General features: G+C 41.7%; 1 protein-coding gene across 1 annotated transcript in view; it reads left to right on the top strand.

The window, feature by feature from the left end:
* Nucleotides 1–23,236, top strand: part of LOC119963921 (protein FAM53A-like) — a 135,268-nt gene that overhangs the window by 21,079 nt on the left and 90,953 nt on the right. Inside the window, 2 exon segments of the mRNA XM_038793340.1 lie at nt 776–1,029; nt 21,185–21,239. Coding sequence (XP_038649268.1) covers nt 877–1,029; nt 21,185–21,239 — 208 coding nt within the window. The 5' untranslated portion in view covers nt 776–876.

The raw sequence follows: 23,236 nt of genomic DNA, 5'->3' as shown, positions 1-23,236 counted from the left end.
AGGGGGGTAAGCTGCCTCCTTGAGCCACAGCAGGAAGTGTGGTGTAGGTACACCCACTATGCTGTTAGGGAGGAAGTTTCGGGATTTGATCCAGCGATGTTGGAGGAACGGTGATATATTTCCAGGACAGGATGGTGAGTGCCTTGGAGGGGAACTTGCAGGTGGCGATGTTCCCAAGTATCTGCTGGCTTTGTTCTTCTAGGTGGTGGATTTGGAAGGTGCTGTTGATTTATTGCTGCAATGCGTCTTGTAGATGGTACATACTGCTGCCACAGTGCGGTGGTGGAGCGAGTGAATGGGGAAGGGGTGCCAATAAAGCAGGCTGCTTTGTCCTGGATGGTGTCAATCATCTTGGTTTTGGAGCTGCACTTATCCTGGCAAGTGAAGAGCAACCCATCACACTCTGACTGGTGCAGTGTAGTACAGCCAGTGTAGTCAGGCTTTGGGGAATCAGGAGGTGAGTTACTTGCCGCAGTTATCTAAACTTTAGCAAGATTGTTGCACAAGACAGAATTATTGGAGGAAACATAGGCCACGAAACTGGCTTTACTTGAAATTCTTATTGGTCTGAACTCCAATTGAGTGTTTAAACTTTACTCTTTGATGACTGGACTGATGTCCACAATTAGTATTTGGAAAGAGTTAATTAGAATGAACTTGGGCATGGGTTAGCCTGACGTAGCAAAGTTTCAACAAGTTTTTTTTCCCCAGTTTTTTTGTAAATGAATTTTGCAATAAAACCTTTAATTCTTTGTTGCATTTGTAATTTTGGCAGATAATTGAATGTACCAAAGGAAATGTTGGCTTGTGAGCAGTGCAGCTGTCGTGAAGGTCTATGAATAAGAACGGGGATGCAGCACGGCAACCAGGGAATGCATGGGGAATATTGAAACCGCACATAAAGAACCTCCAATGCTTGTTAGTGTGAGCGGTGAAAAAGGGACAACTACCATGGTAACGCTAATCACAGAAAAATTGCAGAATCAGAGCCTGGAGGATATCACTTGCAAGGCCTACAGTATTAATCTGGTAAGAGCTTCACAAACTCCCTTGGTAAACATGTATGATAGACTTGATTTGTATAACGTCTATGCTAATCCTAGTTACTGTTGCCTTATGTTGCATTTTAATATCTTTCTATTAATGTTAATTTTAGGCTTAATTATGATGAAAGCATATAGTGGAATTCCTTTAGTGTCAAATATTTATCAGAACTTGAGCTAAATAACAACAAATCACCAACTGCAACATCATTGCTTCCATCACTGAGTTTAACACTTGTATCCAGTGGGTGAGTATCCAAATTGTTGGCCAATCTTGCCAGTTTTATCATCTCCCCCGCTCCCCCCTGAGAAAGGGCACTGCAGTGTGCTTTATCTAAAGTTCTGGTTAGAGGAGTGGGAGTTTGACGTTGCATGGTGGTGAGGATTTTTCACCTTTGATAGCTTCTTGGAAATGTATTTTTGTCTGGCCTACTTTCCCAACTTAAAAAAAATTCTATACTCATCTTCCAAAGTTAGGCTGGCAAAGTAACCACTTGACCTTGTTGTCATGCTTGACTATGAGGCTATTTTTCTGTCACTCTGAGCTTGTTGTACATATCTCAAGTATGCCCTACCATGCACAATCTTTCCAGTGGGACTCATTCCATCACCTTCAGAGGTTACTTCTGCTGTGCAATATGCATGTCCTTTGCATTATAAGCTATTCCCCGTTTCAAAATGGTGCACATGATTCCATGCAAAGGCATGTGGCCTGCTCTATTTCTGTGCGAAATGCCATCATTGAACAGGGCTGTTGATTTACTTTATCCTATTTGAGCAGAAATGCATAATGTCCGGTCAAGCTGAGATAAGATTACAATCTGACCAATTGAGGGAAAGGCCCTTATCCTCTCGTTGTATAGCATCAGCTGACACTTGTGAATGCTAATCTGGTTTTGCATTTGTGGGGTGTTGTAGCTTTTTATTACGCAAAACGTTTAACGAGTCCCAACGTTTTAAATTGGGTGGGGTACATACATAACGCTTTTATGTTTTTGGGTATATTGATCGTTTTTTTAATGGAAGATCACAAGTCTGTAAGATCATTGGCTTTATTTGTCCATGAAGAACTAATGTCACATTTTTAATTTTGGTTTCATAATGGTGGTGAAGATCTGTTCAGTGTGGAGTGAGCATTTGTCCCCTTTACAAATGATACCTGATTATCCATTGTGTTTTTTGGAGTTAGATTATTGGGCTGAATTTTGCCATCAATGGAAAATGAATGGTGCTTGCCATTTAATAGTAGTATAGCTGCCCCAAGACTTTTCATGAACTTGTATGTGGCGACTTCAGGTAATTGGAGATCCATTTGTGTGGCATCTTCACCATGGGATCTGGGACCTGTGTGCATCTGTCAGGCAAGAGTGTTTCCTCGACCAATTATTGAAAAACATTCTCAGAGTCTAAATCAGTAAGGTTTAATATTTAACTGAATGTAAAATTGTTTACAGAGTGTGAAATAAAGAGGGAAAGAAAGATAGGATTGAGAGATGAAGTTTCGAAAGACTTGCTTGGACATTCTGAATTCTCCCTCTGAGTACCTGCACAGGCACCTGAGTGTGGCGAATAGGGGATTTTCACAGTAACTTCATTGCAGTGTTAATGTAAGCCTACTTGTGACAATAATTAAAAAAATTATAGGCACAGTGGTTAACACTGTTGCTTCACAGCACCAGGGCCCCAGGTTTGATTCCCCGTTTGAGTCACTGTCTGTGCGGACTCTGCACATTGTCTGCGTGGGTTTCCTCCGGGTGCTCCGGTTTCCTCCCACAAGACCCGAAAGACATGCTGTTAGGTGAATTGGACATTCTGAATTCTCGTGTACCCGAACAGGCGAGTGTGGCGACTAGGGACTTTTCATAGTAACTTCATTGCAGTGTTAATGTAGCCTACTTGTGACCATAATGATTATTGATTGATGAGGAACAAATAAAAGGTTTAAATAGCTAATTTTTATGTCCTCTTTAAATTGTCCGATGATAGTTAAAAACTTGAAGGAATGCGACCCACATTTATCAGTGCTGTGGTTTGATGGTAATTAAAACTTGCCAAACCATTAACAAAAGGTCATTCACATTTGAATGGGCAGCCCTAAATTTTCTGGCATGTTTAACAGGCAAGTACTGCAACTTTGCACCCTTCATGTGTTTTAATAGCAAATCTGAGGTGCCAGTATAGCAAAGCTTGTGAAGGAACAGGGCACCACCTGATTTCTACATTCATTGTTGATGCTGGAAGTTGCAGTCCAATTTTTAAAAAAATAATTGAGCGTAAATAGCTTCCTCTTTGATCCTAATAATAATAATAATAGCTTATTGTCACAAGTAGGCCTCAACGAAGTTACTGTGAAAAAGCCCCTAGTCACCACATTCCGGCACCTGTTCCGGGAGGCTGGTACGGGAATTGAACCCACGCTGCTGCTTTGTTCTGCCAGCTGTTTAGCCCACTGTGCAAAGTCCTGGCTGTTTAGCAAGGTGTTGCTTGAACAGTGACTTGAATTGAGGGACTCGAGGACCACCTTTCGAGGCTTGGATTTGTTTTGATTCAAACCATGCACATTTTTTCAGCAAGTTTGTCATTCTGTTCTAAAATGCACTGTCACACCGCACATTTAGGAAATTGCTATTCTCTGCGAGTCAGTACTTTTAAAGTCAATACTTAATCCTTCTTGTACAGTTTACTCCTGGCACACACAACTGAATTACTTTTGAATTGTATTGAATTATGTGTAAACAAAAATGGCACATTTTGCGCACAGCATTTGTCAATGATTTCATGGACTCGTTTTGCTCCCCTCAAGGAGAAATTTTCCAATTTTTTTTTCCTTCCCCCTACCCTGTAGGCTTGTTTTCCCTCTGTGGTAAATCTGCTGGTGGGAACGGGCATAGGTAGAACTGGTCCTGATTCGGTTCTAAGGGAATAGGACTTTCCACACATTTGAAAGGATTAAATTGCCCAAAAAAGTAAGCGCAGGGCTAATATTTTGTCACCAAGTATCAGCTAATCTGGTGAGTACCGTATACCAATCCTTGTCTATTAGTACTAATGACAACAAAGGGCACAATATCACCATTAGGGGAAGATTTTCACTATTTGGATTCTTCATTAAATAGAAGTCGTGTATGGAACTTATTTTCAATTTCTTGTAAGTCATTCTATACATATTGTATTGTTACCTGCACCCCATCAAACTAAAATCTGTACCCATCTTTTCAGCTGGATTTCTTCACTGTACAAAAATGGCCTTCATTAAAATACAAATGATGTCCTTTGAATCTGCATTTGATGCACAAACTCTGTCTTGTCCACTGCCTTTCGCATGAATTCAGAAGATCTTGTATTCTAATGTTCCTTGCCTGATGTAGCAAAGCATTTTACAGCTAATGAAATACTTTCTTCAGTGTACTTGTGTTGCAATGTCGATAACCTGGCCCAATTTTGCACACAACACAGCCCCACACAAATTATATATTTTCTTTTTATTTTATTTTCTTTACATGTATTAAATGAGATGCTCGCAGAAAAATACTTTTCACTGTACCTCTGTACACATGACAAACCCAATCCAATCCATGGACCTGTTTGTGATGTTAGTTGATGGATCAGTATTGGCCAGGGCACTGGGGAGAATTCCTGTTCTCTTTTAAATAGTGCCACAGGATCTTCTATACTGATCTGAGAGCAGTGGGCCACCATTAATTGTACCATCCAAAAGAAGTTGCATGCCAGTTTCAGCCTAGATTTTGTAAATTATTTTCTAACGTGGAATGGAGGTGCAGTTGAAACTGTCACCATCCTCCTCGTTTGTTTGTAATTCAGTGGGATTATCTTCTCTTGGTTCCCCATATAATCCAATCTAAAACAGATTATACCCACTGCAAACACGAAGGATGGAATAAAAGAAAAGGAAGTGGAAACTGTGATGTATCTTTGTAAATAGTCAAAACCGATCTGTGTAAAAAGTTCTAGTTTTACTTGTTCTCTTGTTTAACTCCCACTGTTCATATTTATATTTGTTTTGTATGCCAAAAACTCTCTAAAAACATTTATAAATTAAAAAAGCTATTCTCCTCCACAATGGCTTCTCTTCCTGTCCTGCCCTCTTACCCTGGAGCCTGCAAAGATCCAAGCTTGTACCAGGAAATAGTAATTGTTTACTAATGTACTATGATTGAATTCTCACTGTAATGTAGCAATGTTAACCTTTGCATTTTGAGCAGGAACAGACAAGCCAATTTAAATAACTAGTGGGCTATTGGACCAGGGCTGCTGCTGCAGCAGTGGTCAGTTTCAGGGTGAAATAATAATTAAAGACATGCCATTGCATTGTGAGTCATTTGATAACTGTGTGGGGAAGCAGTTAGTTCTGCAGAGGAAACATCTGAGTAATCGTCCTTTTTAATTGGTACAGAAACAAAGACCAACTTCTAATTATAAGGTTTCACTTGATGGCATAGCAATTGTATGGAACCAGAATGAAACCATCTAAGATTATAGTAAGGGAGTTGTTAATAGAAAAAGAGCTGCTTCAGTATGGAAAACCAAAGTTACATATCGGCAATAGATCAATTAAATTTCCATTTATGGTTTTTTATTTTTACTTCTATATAATTACATCACGCACACTTGTGCGAATGGTCATATGGAGCGAATAATTGAGATATAAAAATTGGCTGATTTGTGAAAGCTTAGTATTTTAAGCTTTGAATTGTAACTCAATGTCCAATCAACCATCACCATGCACCTTTTAAGTGCATCTTTAAGCACTTTACTGCACCTAATAAATCTGACACCTGATTTTCATGCTCAAGCAGCTTATTGATTAGGTGAGTAAATTGCAAGTAAGACTTGTTCCTCATCTACATGCTGGCCTTTGGTGATATGGCCCTCCAATGAGTTCACCTTTCACATATGCTGACGACCTTCAGTTCTACTTCCCCGCTACCTCAGTTGATACTGCTTCTGTGTCGCCACACTGCTGTTCTGACATTTAGTTTTGGATGGGCTGCAATTTCCTCTAATCGTGTATTTTAATGATTGAAGTCTTTGTCTTTGGCCCGTGTGTAAAATTCTGAACCCTTGCCAGAGATTCCTTTTTCCTGATCACTCTGGGGGTGAGCCAGGCTGTTTGGAGCCTCGGTAAGTTTCTGATCCCCATAGCTGCTATCATAAAGATGGTTGACTTTCACTTCTGTAACTTTGGTTCAATGTCTGCTGAAACTCTCACCTATTCTATTCCTACTGGCTTGAGTTGGGTTGGCTCGCAGTCTCCCAGTGTGTCAAATTTGAAACCCACTTTTCTTTTGAAATTGCCTCATGACTTTGCTTCTCCCCATCTCCTTCACCTCTTCCATCCTGACAAACCGCATACATATTTTCTGGTCTTTTGTGAAACCTTCCATTCACCCCAGCATTGGCAGACATGCCTTCAGCTTGGCAAGTCCTAGACACTGGAATTTCTCCAAACCACTTGCCTTTGCACCTCCCTATGCTATTTGTGACCCTCTTTCAAAACCCACCTCGTCACTCAAACATCAGGTCTCTCCTAATATCATCTTGGCTTGACATTCATGTTTTGTCTTGCACATCTAAGTGTCTAAGGATACTTTCTGTTAAAGGCACCATATAAATGCAAGTTGTTGCCAGTCAGTTCTGTCGTAAAATAGGGATTTATCCAAAGGAGTTGAAAAACTGCCTTGTGGCACACCAGGCTTTAGGAACTTGTAGCTGTAATTGCCTTTCCACCTTGCCTTAAAAAGGCAGATCTGAAAAACTTTGCTTGCAACACTAAAATTAACAAGGTGTGGTATGTGTAGGAGGTGTAACTGCAGAAACTCGGCATAATAAATTTTATGGGATTAAAGGAGAATCCAATGTTTTTTCTGCTTTGTGCTTCACTGCTGAACGTCCACAACTGTAAGATCTATATTGTGGAATTGGAAAAATGTCTGTGTCTGTTCAAATCTTAGATTGGTTTCAGAAAGGGCTGCTATATAGCTATTGCAAAATATTTGTGTGTTGAGAGCACTTTATAAATGTTTAATTTGTTTGGATTATTCCACTGCAGATATTTGACTGAAGTCCGCAAACATTTCTAATTCTCATTTATTCTTTGGATATGGTGAGGCTGATAAGGGGACATTTATTGTGCATCCTGTGGTGCTCTGAGAAGCTGGTGCTGAGCCGACTTCTGGAACTGCTGCAGTCCTTGTGAGGTTCTCCCACAATATTGTTGTGTTGTGCATTATAGGATATTGTTGCAATGATGCCAAAAGAATCGTGATACAGGTCAGGAATGTGGGTGACTTTGGGTAGGCTTTGAAGGACATGATGTTACCCGAGCTTTGAGTGTGCTATTCTTCTCGGTAGAAATTCTGACAAAAGGAGCTGGAATTTAAGTAACCTTGGTGAGATACTGTAGATATTGTCTTTTGCACCCACAGTGCAAGGTGATTTGTAGGGGTTGATGGAGTCCACTGGAATGGAGGTGCACCAAATGGGCAACTACTCACCAATAACCAGACCATATGTTGAGTTTGTTCCAGCAAAATCACTGTTCTGGACCTCATTAGCAGCCTTAATCTAAACCGCTGAACTAGACCCGATGTTAGAGAATTTGTATGTAATTTCTCTTGGTAAATTGAGGGTTATTACTGTTTAATGAAGGCTATATTTTGATAGCCAACCTGGTTGAATCATGTGTTCTGTCATGTTGCAATTTTTGTTAAGTTGCTGTTCAGCAATGTACCCAGGTTTGTGCCCAGTGGAAGGAACTAAAAGTGTTGCATTGCTGCTGGGTCTGAGGAGAATGTTATCTTCACCTTGAACGCATTAGGAAAGCCTATGTGTTTGCAATTGACAGCAGACCCCTAGTACAAAAGCACTTACAAACCAGTTCTTTTGTGACTTTAAATGGTATATATTCATTCAGCTATGTTTATTTTTATTCTGTTCTTGCCCCCCCTCCCCCCAACCGTTGCCCTTAAATTTTTAATGAGGCCAAGCTCTACATGAGACATAGTCCCATAAATAAATTGCTCAGCTAGTAGTTCTGCAGGTTTCATTCATTAATTTGCCCTTTAATATTAAAGTTATATTTCAGTATGTCTGATTTATTAATATTCCTTTATACATTCCATCAATTTTAGAATATACACCCAGGCTGGTGCAGTTACACTGTCACACTACCAGTGAAAGAAAACCAACATCCTAACAGCTAGGATATCTCCAACATAAACTTGCATTTACATGGCACTTTGAACTAGAAAAATATCCTAATGTTGATGCCGAGCCAAAGATGTTTTAGGAGATCGTGACCAACAGCTTTGCCAGAGTTGGGTTCCAAGGATGATCTTGGAGAATGGAGCCTGGTGTTGAATTCAACAGTTTTTGACTTTGACTTCTTGAAGGCGCACTCACCTCTTCAACAGAATTGCATTGAGCATACTACAATGTTTTTACCAGTAACACTACAACTTCAGGCTTCCCATAAGCAGTGCCATGAGTAATTGTTAGTAATTTTATAAAAACAGCAATTTAGCGTTATGGAACAAAGAACAAAGAAAAAGTACAGCACAGGAACAGGCCCTTCGGCCCTCCAAGCCTGCACTGATCCAGACCCTTTATCTAAAACTGTCGCCTATTTTCTAAGGATCTGTATCCCTCTGCTCCCTGCCCATTCATGTACCTGTCTAGATACATCTTAAATGGCGCGATCATGCCCGCCTCTACCACCTCCACCGGCAATGCGTTCCAGGCACCCACCACTCTCTGCGTAAAGAACTTTCCACGCATATCCCCTTAAACTTTTCCCCTCTCACCTTGAACTAGTCATCCCTAGTAATTGAGTCCCCCACTCTGGGGGGGAAAAAGCTTCTTGCTATCCATCCTGTCTATACCTCATGATTTTGTATACCTCAATGAGGTCCCCCCTCAACCTCCGTCTTTCTAATGAAAGTAATCCTAATAAACTCAACCTCTCTTCATAGCTAGCGCCCTCCATACCAGGCAACATCCTCGTGAACCTCCTCTGCACCTTCTCCAAAGCATCCACATCCTTTTGGTAATGTGGCGACCAGAACACTACGCAGTGTTCCAAATGTGGCCGAACCAAAGTCTTATACAACTGTAACATGACCTGCCAACACTTGTACTCAATACCCCTTCCGATGAAGGAAAGCATGCTGTATACCTTCTTGACCACTCTTTTGACCTGCGCAGCCAACTTCAGGGTACAATGGACCTGAACACCCAGATCTCTGTACATCAATTTTCCTCAGGGCTTTTCCATTTACTATATAGTTCGCTCTTGAATTGGATCTTCCAAAATGCATCACCTTGCATTTGCCTGGATTGAACTCCATCTGCCATTTCTCCACCCAACTCTCCACTCTATCTATATTCTGCTGTATTCTCTGACAGTCCCCTTCACTATCTGCTACTCCACCAATCTTAGTGTCATCTGCAAATGTTCCATGAATGTTCCATTCATTTTCTTTTGTCAGACCAGATCACTCTGATTTCTGCACTACGTCGCAATAAAATGAAGAAACTCACTGTTGCACCAGAATAGGCCTGTATTTAGACATAGCAAGTCCTCACTTAACGTTTTAGTTGTGTCCCTGAAAAGTGCAACTTTAGTGAAATGACTTTAAGCCAATCAGATTTTCCCATGAAAAGCAATGTCAAAGCTGTAGTTGGGTTCTGCAGGACCTTTCTCATCAGGAAAAAAACATTAAATCTTAATGTCAGTTGAAATACTCTACATTGGTAAATTTCTATATTGGTGAACTAACCAACATTTAAAATATATTTAAGAAATGTAACTTTCTACTTCTCTTCAGTTCACCACCTGTCCTTCCTGGAAACTCCTGCTTGACACACATCCCACTCCTTAACCCACCCTCTCACTGCTGACCCTCTGGCTCCTCCTCGCTAATCGCTCACTCAGTGAGCGTTCAGGAGAGGCAAGCGGTGAGCTGTAGAGTTTGTGCAAGGGAGCATCAGCAAGTGACAGAATCTGCTCCAAAATGACACCGATTGGACATTGTGACCTTATGTCAGACCAGTGCAAAATGACTTTAAAGTGAAATTTGTGATGCTAAGTGAGAATTTGCTGTGTTAAAAGACCAATGTTAAGACAAAACAAAATAAAACTGAGCAATGTAAAACAGATACTTGTCATTGCAAGATAATCATGATTTATTGGGTAACAAGAGAACTACCACTTATTAGTCCTTGTCCTTAATATCTGGTATCTCATCCATGTTGTGAAATTATTCATTACTATCATATGGTTTTGGGTGGGCGTTTAAAATGCACTCTGCATAGGCATCACCAGAAATAGCATGAAGATAGGAGCATAACTGCAATATTGTTTGCACCCCATTAAAGCATTTTCGGTAGCAAAAATGGGAAGGCAGATTATCCTCTGAATGGCCATAAATTAGTAAGAAGTCTTACAACACCAGGTTAATGTCCAACATGTTTGTTTCAAACACTAGCTTTCGGAGCACTGCTCCTTCCTCAGGCGAATGAAGAAGTATGTTCCAGAAACATATATATAGACAAATTCAAAGATGCCAGATAATGCCTAGAATGTGAGTATTAGCAGGTAATTAAGTCTACAGATCCAGAGATAGGGGTAACCCCAGGTTAAAGAGGTTTAAAGTTGTCGCGCATCCTGAAGGCGACAACGCAGAATCGCCGAGCAGAAACTTATAGCCAAGTTCCACACACATGAGTGCGGCCTCAACCGGGACCTGGGATATGTTGCATTACATTCATCCCCCACCATCTGGCTTGGGCTTGCAAAATCCTACCAACTGTCCTGGCTTGAGATAATTCACACCTCTTTAACCTGGGGTTACTCCCTCTCTGGATCTGTAAAGATTTAATTACTTGCTAATGCTTGCATATATATATATATATATGTTTCTGGAACATACCTCTTCATTCACCTGAGGAAGGAGCAGTGCTCTGAAAACTAGTGTTTGAAACAAACACGTTGGACTTTAACATGGTGTTGTAAGACTTCTTACTGTGCCCACCCCAGTCCCACGCCGGCATCTGCACATGGCCATAAATTAGGAGAGAGGAATGCGCAAGGAGATCTGGGTGTCCTCGTACGCCAGTCGTTAAAGATAACCATGCAGGTACAGCAGGCAGTAAAGAAGACAAATGGTATGTCGGCCTTCAAAGCAAGAGGATTAGAGTACAGGAGCAGGGATGTCTTGCTGCAATTATACGGGCCTTGGTGAGGCCACACCTGAAATATTGTGTGCCGTTTTGATCTCCTTATCTGAGGAAGGATGCTCTTGATTATAAAGAGAGGGCAACAAAGGTTCACCAGACTGATTCCTGGGATGGCAAATGGCAGGCAGCCGGTAAGAGGATAAATTGTGTCGGATAGGATTGTATTCACTGGAGTTTAGCAGAATGAGAGGGGGGGGGGAGAGAGAGGTCGTAGAAATCTATAAAATTCTAACAGGACCAGACAGGGTAGATGCAGGAAGGATGTTCCCAGTGGTGGATGTGTTCAGAACCAGGGGTCACAGTCTGTGGATACGGGTACACCATTTAGGACACATATGAGGAGACATTTCTTCACCCAGAGAGTGGTCGGCCTGTGGAATTTGTTACCACAGAAAGTAGTTGAGGCCAAAATATATGTTTTCAAGAAGCAGTTAGATACAGCACTGAAGGGAAGGGGGGGGGGGGGGGGGGGGGTGGGGGGGGGGGGCAGGATTAGGCTATTGAGTTGGATAATTGGCCATGATGATTGGCTGAGTAGGCTCGAAGGGCTGAATGGTCACCTATTTTTCTATGTTTCTATCTTTATCAGATACATAATGATTAATCTGATCAGTTCACGCATGCAATTTATCATTCATGGTATTTTGAGATTAGCCTCCTAAATTTAATGCAGAAATGCCCTAAACTGTCATTTCTCTTGCTCTTTAAAATCTTCTCGGCTTGTTAGTTTGCTAAAAGTGGAAAAATTGACAAAGCTGAAAAGAACTACCATTTTTAGCCATTTGCAAACAAAGGATGTGATTGGAATGAGAAGGGACAAGCCAAATATAACAAATTTTATTGCAGCCAGACTAAGGGAAACTCCGTTGTTCTGTTAGCAGCCACAGGGTATGATTTTTGTTTTGTGCAGTGAGAAAATGGTCTGCAGAGTGCTCAGATAAAAATAGGTTGGTGACTAGCAGATTCTGCAGTGTCAATTTAAGTGACTGCATCATTTCTATGTGGTAACTTGCTGTAGATCACAGAAGCGGTAGTTCAAGTGTGAACTATGTGGAAGTTAAAAAATCTGGTGTTGGGGTTTTGACAGCCGCACCAAGTTACTGCCACACAAGACCCTCTTCACTAAAGCGGACAAATGACATTTTGTTAGCCTGCGGAAATTAAAGGCAGTCAGTGAAGATGTTGGATTAATGAAATGTTTGCTTTCTTTTCATAAAAGTAACTGCAGTGCTCAACAGCAGATAGTTATATTAATGTAGAAATAGAGACAAATTCTGTTTACTTTTAAAATATTTTCTTAATTTTGGAATTTACCCAAAGCATTTTTGACAGGGGTTCATTGATTTGGTGGTGTGAAAGTGGACTTGGCCAAAGTCATTAAAATTCTAAGATGTTGAATTTGGGTAGAGGAATTGCTCACTCGCTTGTTCAATGGAATAAATGGTTGCTTCAAGTGTTGAATCGATCGAGCGACCTTTCACCCGTCATTTTGATGCAGCAACTTTATCTTATATATTATATATTTGCGAAGAGGAGCTTAGCCATTATAATGTTGTTTTATTGAGATTCTCTGGTCTTGAACTCCAAGTTAGATTTTTCTCGAATTTGTCATATTCCTATTCTCCACAGTCTACTTTTAGTGAAGGACCTGAATATATAAGCTGCTGTTTCATCCTTGTGTGAGCAAATCGTTTTCTACCACATTACAGATCCAAAATTGACAAGGTCGGACTTCTCCATAGGTGCTTTGAAGCTAGCAGCTAAACCTTTTACACCATTGTTGCTACCTGTTAAATATTACGGCCGTTGAGTCCTTTCCCATGTGGGTGTGACCATTTTGCATTGCTTATTCTTGTGTTTGCGTTCGTAGTTGTTAAAACTCGGCGTTTCACCTAAGCACTGTTGATAACGGTGATAGGTTTATGTGCAAACCTGAAGGTAAACACAGCCGATTGGTGACAGCATTGGAACCCTTTCACACCTCTCATTGAAGGAAATTGGTGAGTTTTTGCCGCACAAAGGGAGGTTGGCCTCTACTTAGTCTACAACATTACGATGCAATCACAGCAGCAGCTTCTCATCCAGGCACCGAAGCAGTAATGCCAGGAAAGATCCAGACAGTCAATTCTTTTGGTCCTTGGTGCACTTTAACATCTGCACTTTTAACACTTGATCCTATCTTTCACCTTTCCTGATTGATGGTTTCACCTGGGAGAAGAGACTCATGAAATATCACCTTCCATGGATGCAGAGTCAGAGGTGACGGGATGTCCCACTCAACAAAAAGTGAACTTAGCCATTATGTTAGTGAATTACTGCCCCATTGTATCACGCAACTCTGCAGTTAAAGTTTCATCATTTGTTTTGATATGACAGATCAGCCATCTGCATTATGGTGTCTACCAGTTAGATCTGGCTCATTTCAAAATGCAATCGGATAAAGGGCATGAAGATCAACATCTGAGCCCAGTCATGAAACTCTACCTCCTTGATTAGGATTAAGAGATGTCCCCTTCACTGTTGAATGTGTCGGTTTTACATTGGCTACAACTTCTTCATCCTGGCCTCATGTATAGTGAAGCAAAAAGGTATGGCACTGATCTGAAGTCATGCACCCTAGCATTCGGCCACCAGAGATTTCCCCAGACTTGGGTTCACTGTTCGATGAAATCCATGCATCTGCTGATGCCAAGACTCCGCACTGCCACTTTGTTCTTCCAAATGCACCAACTTTGCCTTCTAACAAGCTAAGATTCTTGAACTTCCTTGGTTTATTCACATGAAAGTTCATGCTCATTATGTAAGCAATTGGACCAACCAGAGAAATATTTCCTCATGAGTGTAATTTCAGCCTGATCAAGTCAGCCAGAATCGGACTGAAGCTTGTAAGGTAGTCTGTATGATAATTATATAATTGCAAATGCATGTTTACGTTGAAACATGCATAGAAAATAGAAGCAGGCGGAGGCCATTCGAGCCTGCTCCGCCATTCGTTATGATCATAGCTGATCATCAAGTTCAATACCCTGAGCCTCTCTCTCTTCTTCTCTCTCTCTCCCCCCCCCCCCCCCCGAAATCCCTTTAGCCCCGAGAGCTACATCTAACTCCTTGAAATTACACAACGTTTTGGCCTCAACTACTTTCTGTGGTAGTGTGAATTCCACAGATTCACCACTCTCTGGGTTAGGAAATTTCTCCTCGCAGTCTTACAAGGTTTACCCCATATCCTCAAACAATGGCCCTTAGTTCTTAGCTCCTCCACCATCGGGAACATTCTTTCTGAATCTACCCTGTCTAATCCTGTCAGAATTTTATAAGTTTCTATGAGATGCCCTCTTAGTCTTCTAAACTTTAATGAATATACTCCTGACTGTCTGATCTCTCCTCATATGACAATCCCACCATCCCAGGAATCAGTCTGGTAAACCTTCGCTGCACTCCCTCCATAGCAAGAACATCCTTCCTCAGATAAGGACACCAAAACTGCACACACTATTCCAGGTGTGGCCTCACCAATGCCCAATACAATTGCAGTAAAATATCCCTATTCCTATACTCTAATCCTCTCACTATGAAGGCCTACATACCATTTGCCCCTTTACTTCCTGCTGTACCTGCACGCTTACTTTCAGTGACTGATGAACAAGGACACCAAGGTCTCGCTGAGTATCCACCTCTCTCAATTTACACCCATTCAAATAATAATTTGCCTTCCTATTTTTGCTATTGAAGCAAATAGCTCGCATTATGCTGCATCTGCCATGCATATGCCCACTCACTCGGCCTGTCCAAATCCCGCTGAAACATCTCTGCATCCTCCTCCCAACTCTCCCTCCCACCCAGACAAAAGGGGATTAGGAACCTGCTGATGGTTTTGGACTCGTGTGCCAAAGTCTGTCTCCCTACTTTGACATTATTTGTGCACCATGCTATTTGAGTGATCACCTGGCTCACCATGGAATAATAGAATTTACAGTGCAGAAGGAGGCTGTTTGGCCCATCGAGTCTGACACCAGACTGACAATTTGTCACCTTAATTGATGAAGCACACTTTTCTCTGCCCAGAGACTATCGCAATGTTGTCTTTGAAGGACCCATGAATTTATTAAAAGAATGAAGTTGCAAGGTTCACTGTTTAAAATAAAATAGTTTTTGTTGCATAAAAATCGAAACATAATTCATAAACTACACCATATCTTAAATCAGGGATGGGCAAACTACGGCCCGCGGGCCGCATGCGGCCCGCCAAAGGTATTTCTGCGGCCCACCAAGTCACTAAAAAAAAAAAAAAAAATTTAAAAAAAAAATTTTTTTTTTTTTTTTTTTTAAATTTTTTTTTAAGGTTAATGGGGGGGGGGGGGCTGTTGGGTTACTTACTGGTATAGGGTGGATACGTTGACTTGAGTAGGGTGATCATTGCTCGGCACAACGTCGAGGGCCGAAGGGCCTGTTCTGTGCTGTACTGTTCTATGTTCTATATGAGGCGCCCAGAATCATAACCGGGTGAAGTAATTATTTTACTTTATATACGTACTATGCGGCCCTTTGTGAATTGTGAATTTCTGAATGTGGCCCTTGCACGGAAAAGTTTGCCCACCCCTGTCTTAAATAGTCAGACTGGCCAAGCCTTCACTGCTAATTCATGACTCCACCATCTATACTTGCTGAGTCAGCCCAGCCAATTTGGCCAGGGATTTTATCAAGATGACCCTAACTGATAATCTTGCAGACCTCGGGACATTTGCAGTTGAATGGTACACTTCCTTCTGGACCAAAGCTTATCGAGCCACTCAATACTTAGCTTGCACCACGTATTTTACCAGTGCTGTTGACGAGATTGGCTTTGTGAATCGCAAGCCTTAGCTTGTGAGCGTTATGCTCAAATGTGATCTGCCTTCATCGCCAGCAACCAAGATTCTCCATCTTTTCAGGACGACACAACACAGCTGCTTACTAAACAATGCAAGTATATTTAGAATCTCTTTTTGTGGATCCAGATAACACGCAACCTCTACACCCATGGTCCATTCAACACCGTTTCAGGAAAATGCGAATTACCGACGTCTTTAATCCAGGGTCTCCAGTTACAATGACAAAGCTAGACCCTTCATGGCTAATGGTAATCTGGAACCTGAACAACTCCCACAATGCACAGTTTTATTCCCCAGAGATAAACTTTGGACCTCCAGGTTTTGAGTGGATGATGTGGAGGTCACTGGCATACCTTAATCCATCTCTCCTGAAGAAATCACAAAAAGGTTCTAAACTGCATTTGCCAATGTTGGGTGCTACACAGCATGCTGCAACCTTCACTCATGCCAGACTTAACCTTGCGCGATATTGCCCACTGGAAACTCATCACTACTAAGATGTGTCCAACTCCTTTTACCAGATTCACTGGAGCAATTTGCCATGAAGTATAGTGGAGTGCTCACACCCTGCAGAGGTGCTCATGTGTGCACTCTTATCTGTCATGGACATGCCTGGATCTAAAACTGACCTTGAGGAATTGACATGCCGTGTTCTAGGTGGTCTTCTCGAGGAAGCCATAATCATCAAACTTGCAGATGACCTCTCCTGTGGTGGTAAGTGTCCTGAAGAACTGTCACAATTGGCAACATGTACTACATGCTCTGTCACATGTGACCTGTGCCTGTCTGTTAAAACTAACACCTGCCCTAATTCATGCCTGGGCGCCTTGCAGGCTAACCCATACTGTGGCCATCCTCTCTACCTACTGTCCACTGAAGAATGCCTTTAACAAGAGATCTTTAATCGGAGCTCACATAATGCTTTTGAGAGTCCTTTTGTGCCTCATACACGGCCTCCTTGGAGGCTGTTACTGCTGGATTAAGGGGACAGATTATCATACGAGTTTACAAATGGCACAATCTGCTCTTTCATCAGTTAAAATCATCACTCTCCCTTGTCCAGAAAATCAATTGTGTTATTACAAAAGGTGCTGTTTGGAAATATGGCATTGCATCTACCATGTGTGTGACCTGTAGCAGTGGACTCTAGCATGATGGTTTCATGTCCTTCAAATCATCTGGTTGCCCATTGTAGTTTCTAGCAAGCATCTCAGTCCATATATTGTGCAGTGTTCCTGCAGAGAGCAAGCAAAGAGCTCTGTAAAACTTCTATTCTCACTTTTTAATTTATACCGTTGCTCACTGAACTCTTATTGTCTGCTTCCATAATAAGATGCATGATGATCTGTGAATGATGATCCCCATTTTGCCTCCTATGTTTATTCCTACATGGGATGTGAGTGTCTTAATTGCCCTGTTGAAGGGCTGGAGGATTTGTCTGCTGTCCTGTATCCTGTAGTAATATGGCTGAGACTCACCTAAGTTTTGAGGATTTTGTTGAAATTTTGTCTTAAGTTAAGTGTCCTTAACAAACTGTTCTAACCTTTTTTTAAAAAAAGCTTCATTCCAATCTATCACTGTTCTGTGTTCTAATTTGTTAATTTGGATAACTTTCTGTGCTCAACACCCAAAATCTTAGAAATGTGGAGCACATTCTTGCTCTTATTATACTGTAGAGCTAAGGTAACTAGTGTTCCCTCCTTCACTACACTGATGTCTTCAAACTGGCTGGCATTTCTCAACATTAAGTTGAACAAACTTGCCCAGCCCTGCATTTGTGGACAGCATTATGGAGATTTGGATTTCTCATGCTTTCCTGTAGTCTCATTGGCTTTAATATTCTACCAGTTTAGAAGCAACATTGAGTTCCTAAAAAATTGTATCTCCTTCTAGTAAACACGGTAACCTGCGTTGGAAATATTTTGTGCTGGAAATTGATCATGGAGCTAAATATATTTTTTTGTCCAAGAATTATTAGAGCTCGCACATTTCTCCTAAATAGCTGGTCTTGAGTTTAGGGTGATTTGAATGGCTTTTAGGGCTAGATTATTTCTTAACAAAGAAATTGGTGGAAAATCTGACCCATCTAATTTTAACTTGGCAGTCTGTCATGGGCAAGGGATCGGTCAGCTCAGTTGATTGATTAGCTGGTTCACGATGCAGAGCAAGGCCAACAAGGGCAGCATGGTGGTTAGCATAAATGCTTCACAGCTCCAGGGTCCCAGGTTTGGTTCCCGGCTGGGTCACTGTCTGTGCGGAGTCTGCACGTCCTCCCCGTGTGTGCGTGGGTTTCCTCCGGGTGCTCCGGTTTCCTCCCACAGTCCAAAGATGTGCGGGTTAGGTGGATTGGTCAGGCTAAATTGCCCGTAGTGTCCTAAAAAAAAGTAAGGTTAGGGGGGGTTGTTGGGTTACGGGTATAGGGTGGATACGTGGGTTTGAGTAGGGTGATCATTGCTCGGCACAACATCGAGGGCCGAAGGGCCTGTTCTGTGCTGTACTGTTCTATGTTCTATGGTTCAATTCCTGTACTGGCTGAGGTTATTCACGACGGCCCGGCCTTCTCAACCTTGCCCCTCGCCTGAGGGGTGGTGATCCTCAGATTAAATCACCACCAGTCAGCTCTCCCCTTCAAAGGGGAAAGCAGTCTGCGGTCACCTGGGATTGTGGCGTCTTTACTTACTCTTGAACAGTAGAGACTACATAACAAAAGTGGAAAATCACCTGGAGCTGAACTGTGCTGTGTAATATATCTGCTTCAAGCTTAGTTTGCACACTGGACTTTAGCAGTAGCCCTGGAAGTATTGAGACTGAATTTAATTGGTTAATTAACATTCAGAAGCCAGCACAATTAGTGGCCATTTCTTTTTTTAAAGTGTGGTAAGGTAGAAAAGATGACCTGTGGATCAGTTAGTGCAGCCTCCCAACACTCAGTACTGCTTTCTGAGCTTGAGGAAGATTCTTACGTAGTCAGATTTTCATTTTCGCACAAAAAGAGAATATTTTGCTACTGTGCTGTGAATACTAACTGTGATATTGCAAATGCTTTAATGAGATGTCCGATTTCAAAACTAACAAATGAAATTTCCCAAAATTGGGAAGTAAACCTCCAAATAAAAACTTGCTTTTGGGTTTTCATTAATATGTTAACCAATTCCTTCTTGGTCTTGCCCAAGAATCATAAATGTATCAGATTGTGCCTTGGAATGTATTGAGTACATCAAAATTCAGAGTTCACTGGCCTTCAGTCCCTCTGGTTCCTCCCTTTAACTTTATAGTGGCCAGTGGAGGTGTGCTCTGATGCGGACTGATGACCGTTGGATCTCATTGTTGAAAGGATGGAATCTGGCTTCCAGCTGAAGACTTGACTCTCGCAAGCTCCCTCCCTGCACATGTAGGGCTCAGGAGACCAAGCTGTTGGGAGTTCTGGCAATTATGGAATTACTACACCTCTATAGTCAAAGGCCCCTCTGCTAATGTCATCATCTAGAGTTAAGCTGGAATCGGTCTTGCTGTGTGTCTGTGCTCAAGGGCATGGACTGGTAACCTAACTGGTTGAGTTTACCTAAATTTTAACCAAATATTTGTATATATTCTGATACATTTGTACATTCTTGGATTTCCAAGTTGAAGGTGGGGATAGTTTGAGGTTTCCACCTTTCTAGTCTGAGGTATGTGATGAGCAAGTTGCTTTGGTCTTTTCCCTGTAGTTCCATAATCTGATGAGTATCATGTACTATGTTTGATTGAGAAAATGGTGGATTCCTAATCCCTCTTGCAGTTGAATTTGTTTTCCCTGGGGCTGATCAACTTTGGTCAAGGCAGATTCACAGCCAGGCAATGCAAAGTCTGGCAGAATCCCACGTGGTAAATGTATTTTTGTGCAGGAGAAGAAACTGAGGCGCTTGAGTGGCTCAAAACATTTGCTGTTGCAACTCTATATTCCATATTTTCCTTAAATCAAACAACTCTTTCCTCCTGCCCCCCCCCCCCCCCCCCCCCCCCCAACCACCACTCACCAGCACCAAGAATAAAACTTTTTTCAAAATAAATTTAGAGTACCCAATTCTTTTTTCCAATTAAGAGGCAATTTAATCAGGCCAATTTACCTACCTTGCACATCATTGGGTTGTGGGGGTGAGACCTACGCAGACACTGGGAGAATGTGCAAACTCCACACGAACAGTGACATGGTGTCGGAATCGAACCTGGGACCTCGGCACCGTGAGGTAGCAGTGCCACCATAGAAATAAAACTACTGGGAAAGCCTGGGCTTTGTGTAAGACAATCTTCCGTTGGTGATTTTATATTGTGGTGGACAAATTAATAGTTTAAATGCTAACGGTTGTTTGTTTTTGACACTCTTAACCAATTTTGCTGGGCGCTTGCTTTGAGCATATTGTTGAGTCAAAAGTTCTGACTCCTCCTCCTCCACCCATACATTCCACAGAATTCTCATTCTGCTGGGTGGATTTTAATTTTGTATTAAGTTTTTACTCCGTCCAACAGGACAACTGAACTCTGTATGCGTGCTGTAGTAAAACTCCTATTACTTGTGTACAAATAAAATAGCGAACTTCACAGAAAGCTGTTTTTCCTATATCCCTAAAACTGCAGTGATCTAATGCAGTTTGCAGCATTTGTGCATCTTGAGCAGTGCTGCTCAAGAATGTTTATTTAATCCCCACACAGTATCCGTGCAAGAGGAAAATCATTAAAACAATGCTTTTGAGCTCTGCCAGACTTTGCACATGAAAAAAATTGAAAATGTACTAAAATATTGTAATAAACGTGCAGGCTTGCAAGCTTCCTATCAATTGGCTTCTGCTCGATTTATACTTGGGACGAGCCTTGACTCCGAGAAGGCTACTGGAGCATGGCCTTGTGACAAACCTGAAACTGTACGGATAATTGCTGGCCCAGGTTTCCACTTTGTTGCAGTCTTTACCACCACTGACCTTTGCACCATTTTTGCTTCTGTGGTGTTTAATTTATTTCTCTTTTGGTTGATTTCAGCACTCAACTGAGAAACTGAATGAAAGTGGCAGCTTGTTTCCGTATGAAATTGATGGTAAGTTTCTTTTACATTTTCTCCACAGCCGCCGACGCGAGAGTAAAAATAGTGACAGATTTCCGCCAAACGTTTTAGAAATGTGCAGCTCTTTGCAGTGGGAAGAACCAGAGCATATACTTCCATAGGATTAGGAGTAGTCATTAAGTGGCCCCAGGGGACTTCCACCATTCAGTTTGACCCCCTCCTCCTGTTCTCAATTGCTCTTCTATCTTGTTGCTGAGCAAAAATCTATCAACAACAGCGTACATTTTTATAGCAGCTTTAACATAGTGCCAAAGCACTTCACAGGAGTATAATCAGACAATTGTTGATACCGAGCAAGAAGCCTCTTTGGCTGTGTTTTTAGGAGTGTCTGAGGAAAGTGAGAACCAAGGAGGTTTAAGAAGAGCATTCCACAGCTTGGGCCCAGGAAGGCTGAAATCACTGCTGCCGATGGTGGCATACAGTTACACAATTTGTCCTAATTTAATTCTTTAAGCACTGGTATTATTATTGTCTGATCCTCTAAAGTATTGAGATAAAGGCCAACATCTCATGAAAATTTTTCATCATTTCATTGCACTGGCTTTTCAACAGTAAAGCACTTCCATTTATTTGGCATCTTCCTAAGACCTCGGGATGTCCCTAAGCCTTTTTAAAAAGTGCTTCATTGGTTGTTGTGTATTTATCTCCTTCATGTAGGAAGTGTGGCAGTCCATTTGCTCACGGCAAGCTTCCCCAAAAAGCAATGTAATAATGATCGAACTTTTTTGTGATAGTTCAGGGGAAAATATTGACCAGGACACAGGACTCCCCTGCTCCTCTTCAAACCCATGGGATCTTTAATAGAGCAGGTGGTGCCTTTGTTTAGTATGCCGTCTAAAGAAAGTGCAGCACTTCCTCAGTCTCTATTCTGAGCTTGAGTTTCAGCCTGGACCTGCGTATTGAAGACCCACAGCTATCTGACATTGAAGTGAGATTGCTGCCAAGTGGTCCATGGCTGATGTGCACCTCAGTAATTTTAGTAAACAAGGCACCCAAATTCCTTTTTCCTTTTGTAACTGCTAGCCTCTCAACACAAGAAAATATTCTGATTTGTCTTTCTCCAGTCTAAAGTGAATTCCATAGGTTTGCTTTCTCACTTAGTGTATGTTCTTTTGATGTGGAGGTGCCGGTGTTGGACTGGGGTGAGCACAGTAAGAAGTCTTAGAACACCAGGTTAAAGTCCAACAGGTTTGTTTCAAACACTAGCTTTCAGAGCACAGCTCCTTCACCTGAGGAAGGGGCAGTGCTCCAAAAGCTAGTGTTTGAAACAAACCTGCTGGACTTTAACCTGGTGTTGTAAGACTTCCTACTATGTCCTTTTGCTACTTGCTTCTATCATCCAATTTGGTATATTATTGTCTGCTGCCTTCCAATGCAGTACCCGCCCCATGTCACGTGGTTTCCTCCAGTTCTGTGTACTCATTTTGTTGATAACCTTATCAGATGCCTTCTGGTAGTCCATAAGGGTAATCCCCAGACATTCCCCTTACCCACTATGCCGGTGACCTCTTCAAAAATTATAATCTAATTGAGTTAGACATGACCTCCCTTGACAAATCCATGCTGCGTCTCTTTGATAAGCTGACGTGTATCCAAGTATTCGATCACTCTGCCCTTGATAATTCAACACTGAGCTCGCCTGTGGAAAGCAAGTTTATTCATTAACTGCGAATCTTTCAAAAGGCTATGATATTTTATCCTGAGCAAATGCACTCTTAGAGGGCACAATCATGAATTTGTGATGCAGTGGTTATTGAAAACTGATTTTCAGTGAGCACTATTTTTCAGTGCTAAGTATATTTTCATAGCTATAATTATAATACAAGTTGTTAGCCATATTTAGATATCAATAATTAAATTTCCTGTATGGTAGTGTCATGGTAGCACAGTGATTAGCTTAACAGCGCCAGGGTCCCAGATTTGATTCCCGCTTGGGTCACCACCTGTGTGGAGTCTGCATGATCTCCCCA

This window comes from Scyliorhinus canicula, chromosome 3 (genome assembly GCF_902713615.1).
Source record: "Scyliorhinus canicula chromosome 3, sScyCan1.1, whole genome shotgun sequence".
NCBI lineage: Eukaryota > Metazoa > Chordata > Chondrichthyes > Carcharhiniformes > Scyliorhinidae > Scyliorhinus > Scyliorhinus canicula.
This window is presented reverse-complemented; position numbering and strand designations above follow the sequence as displayed.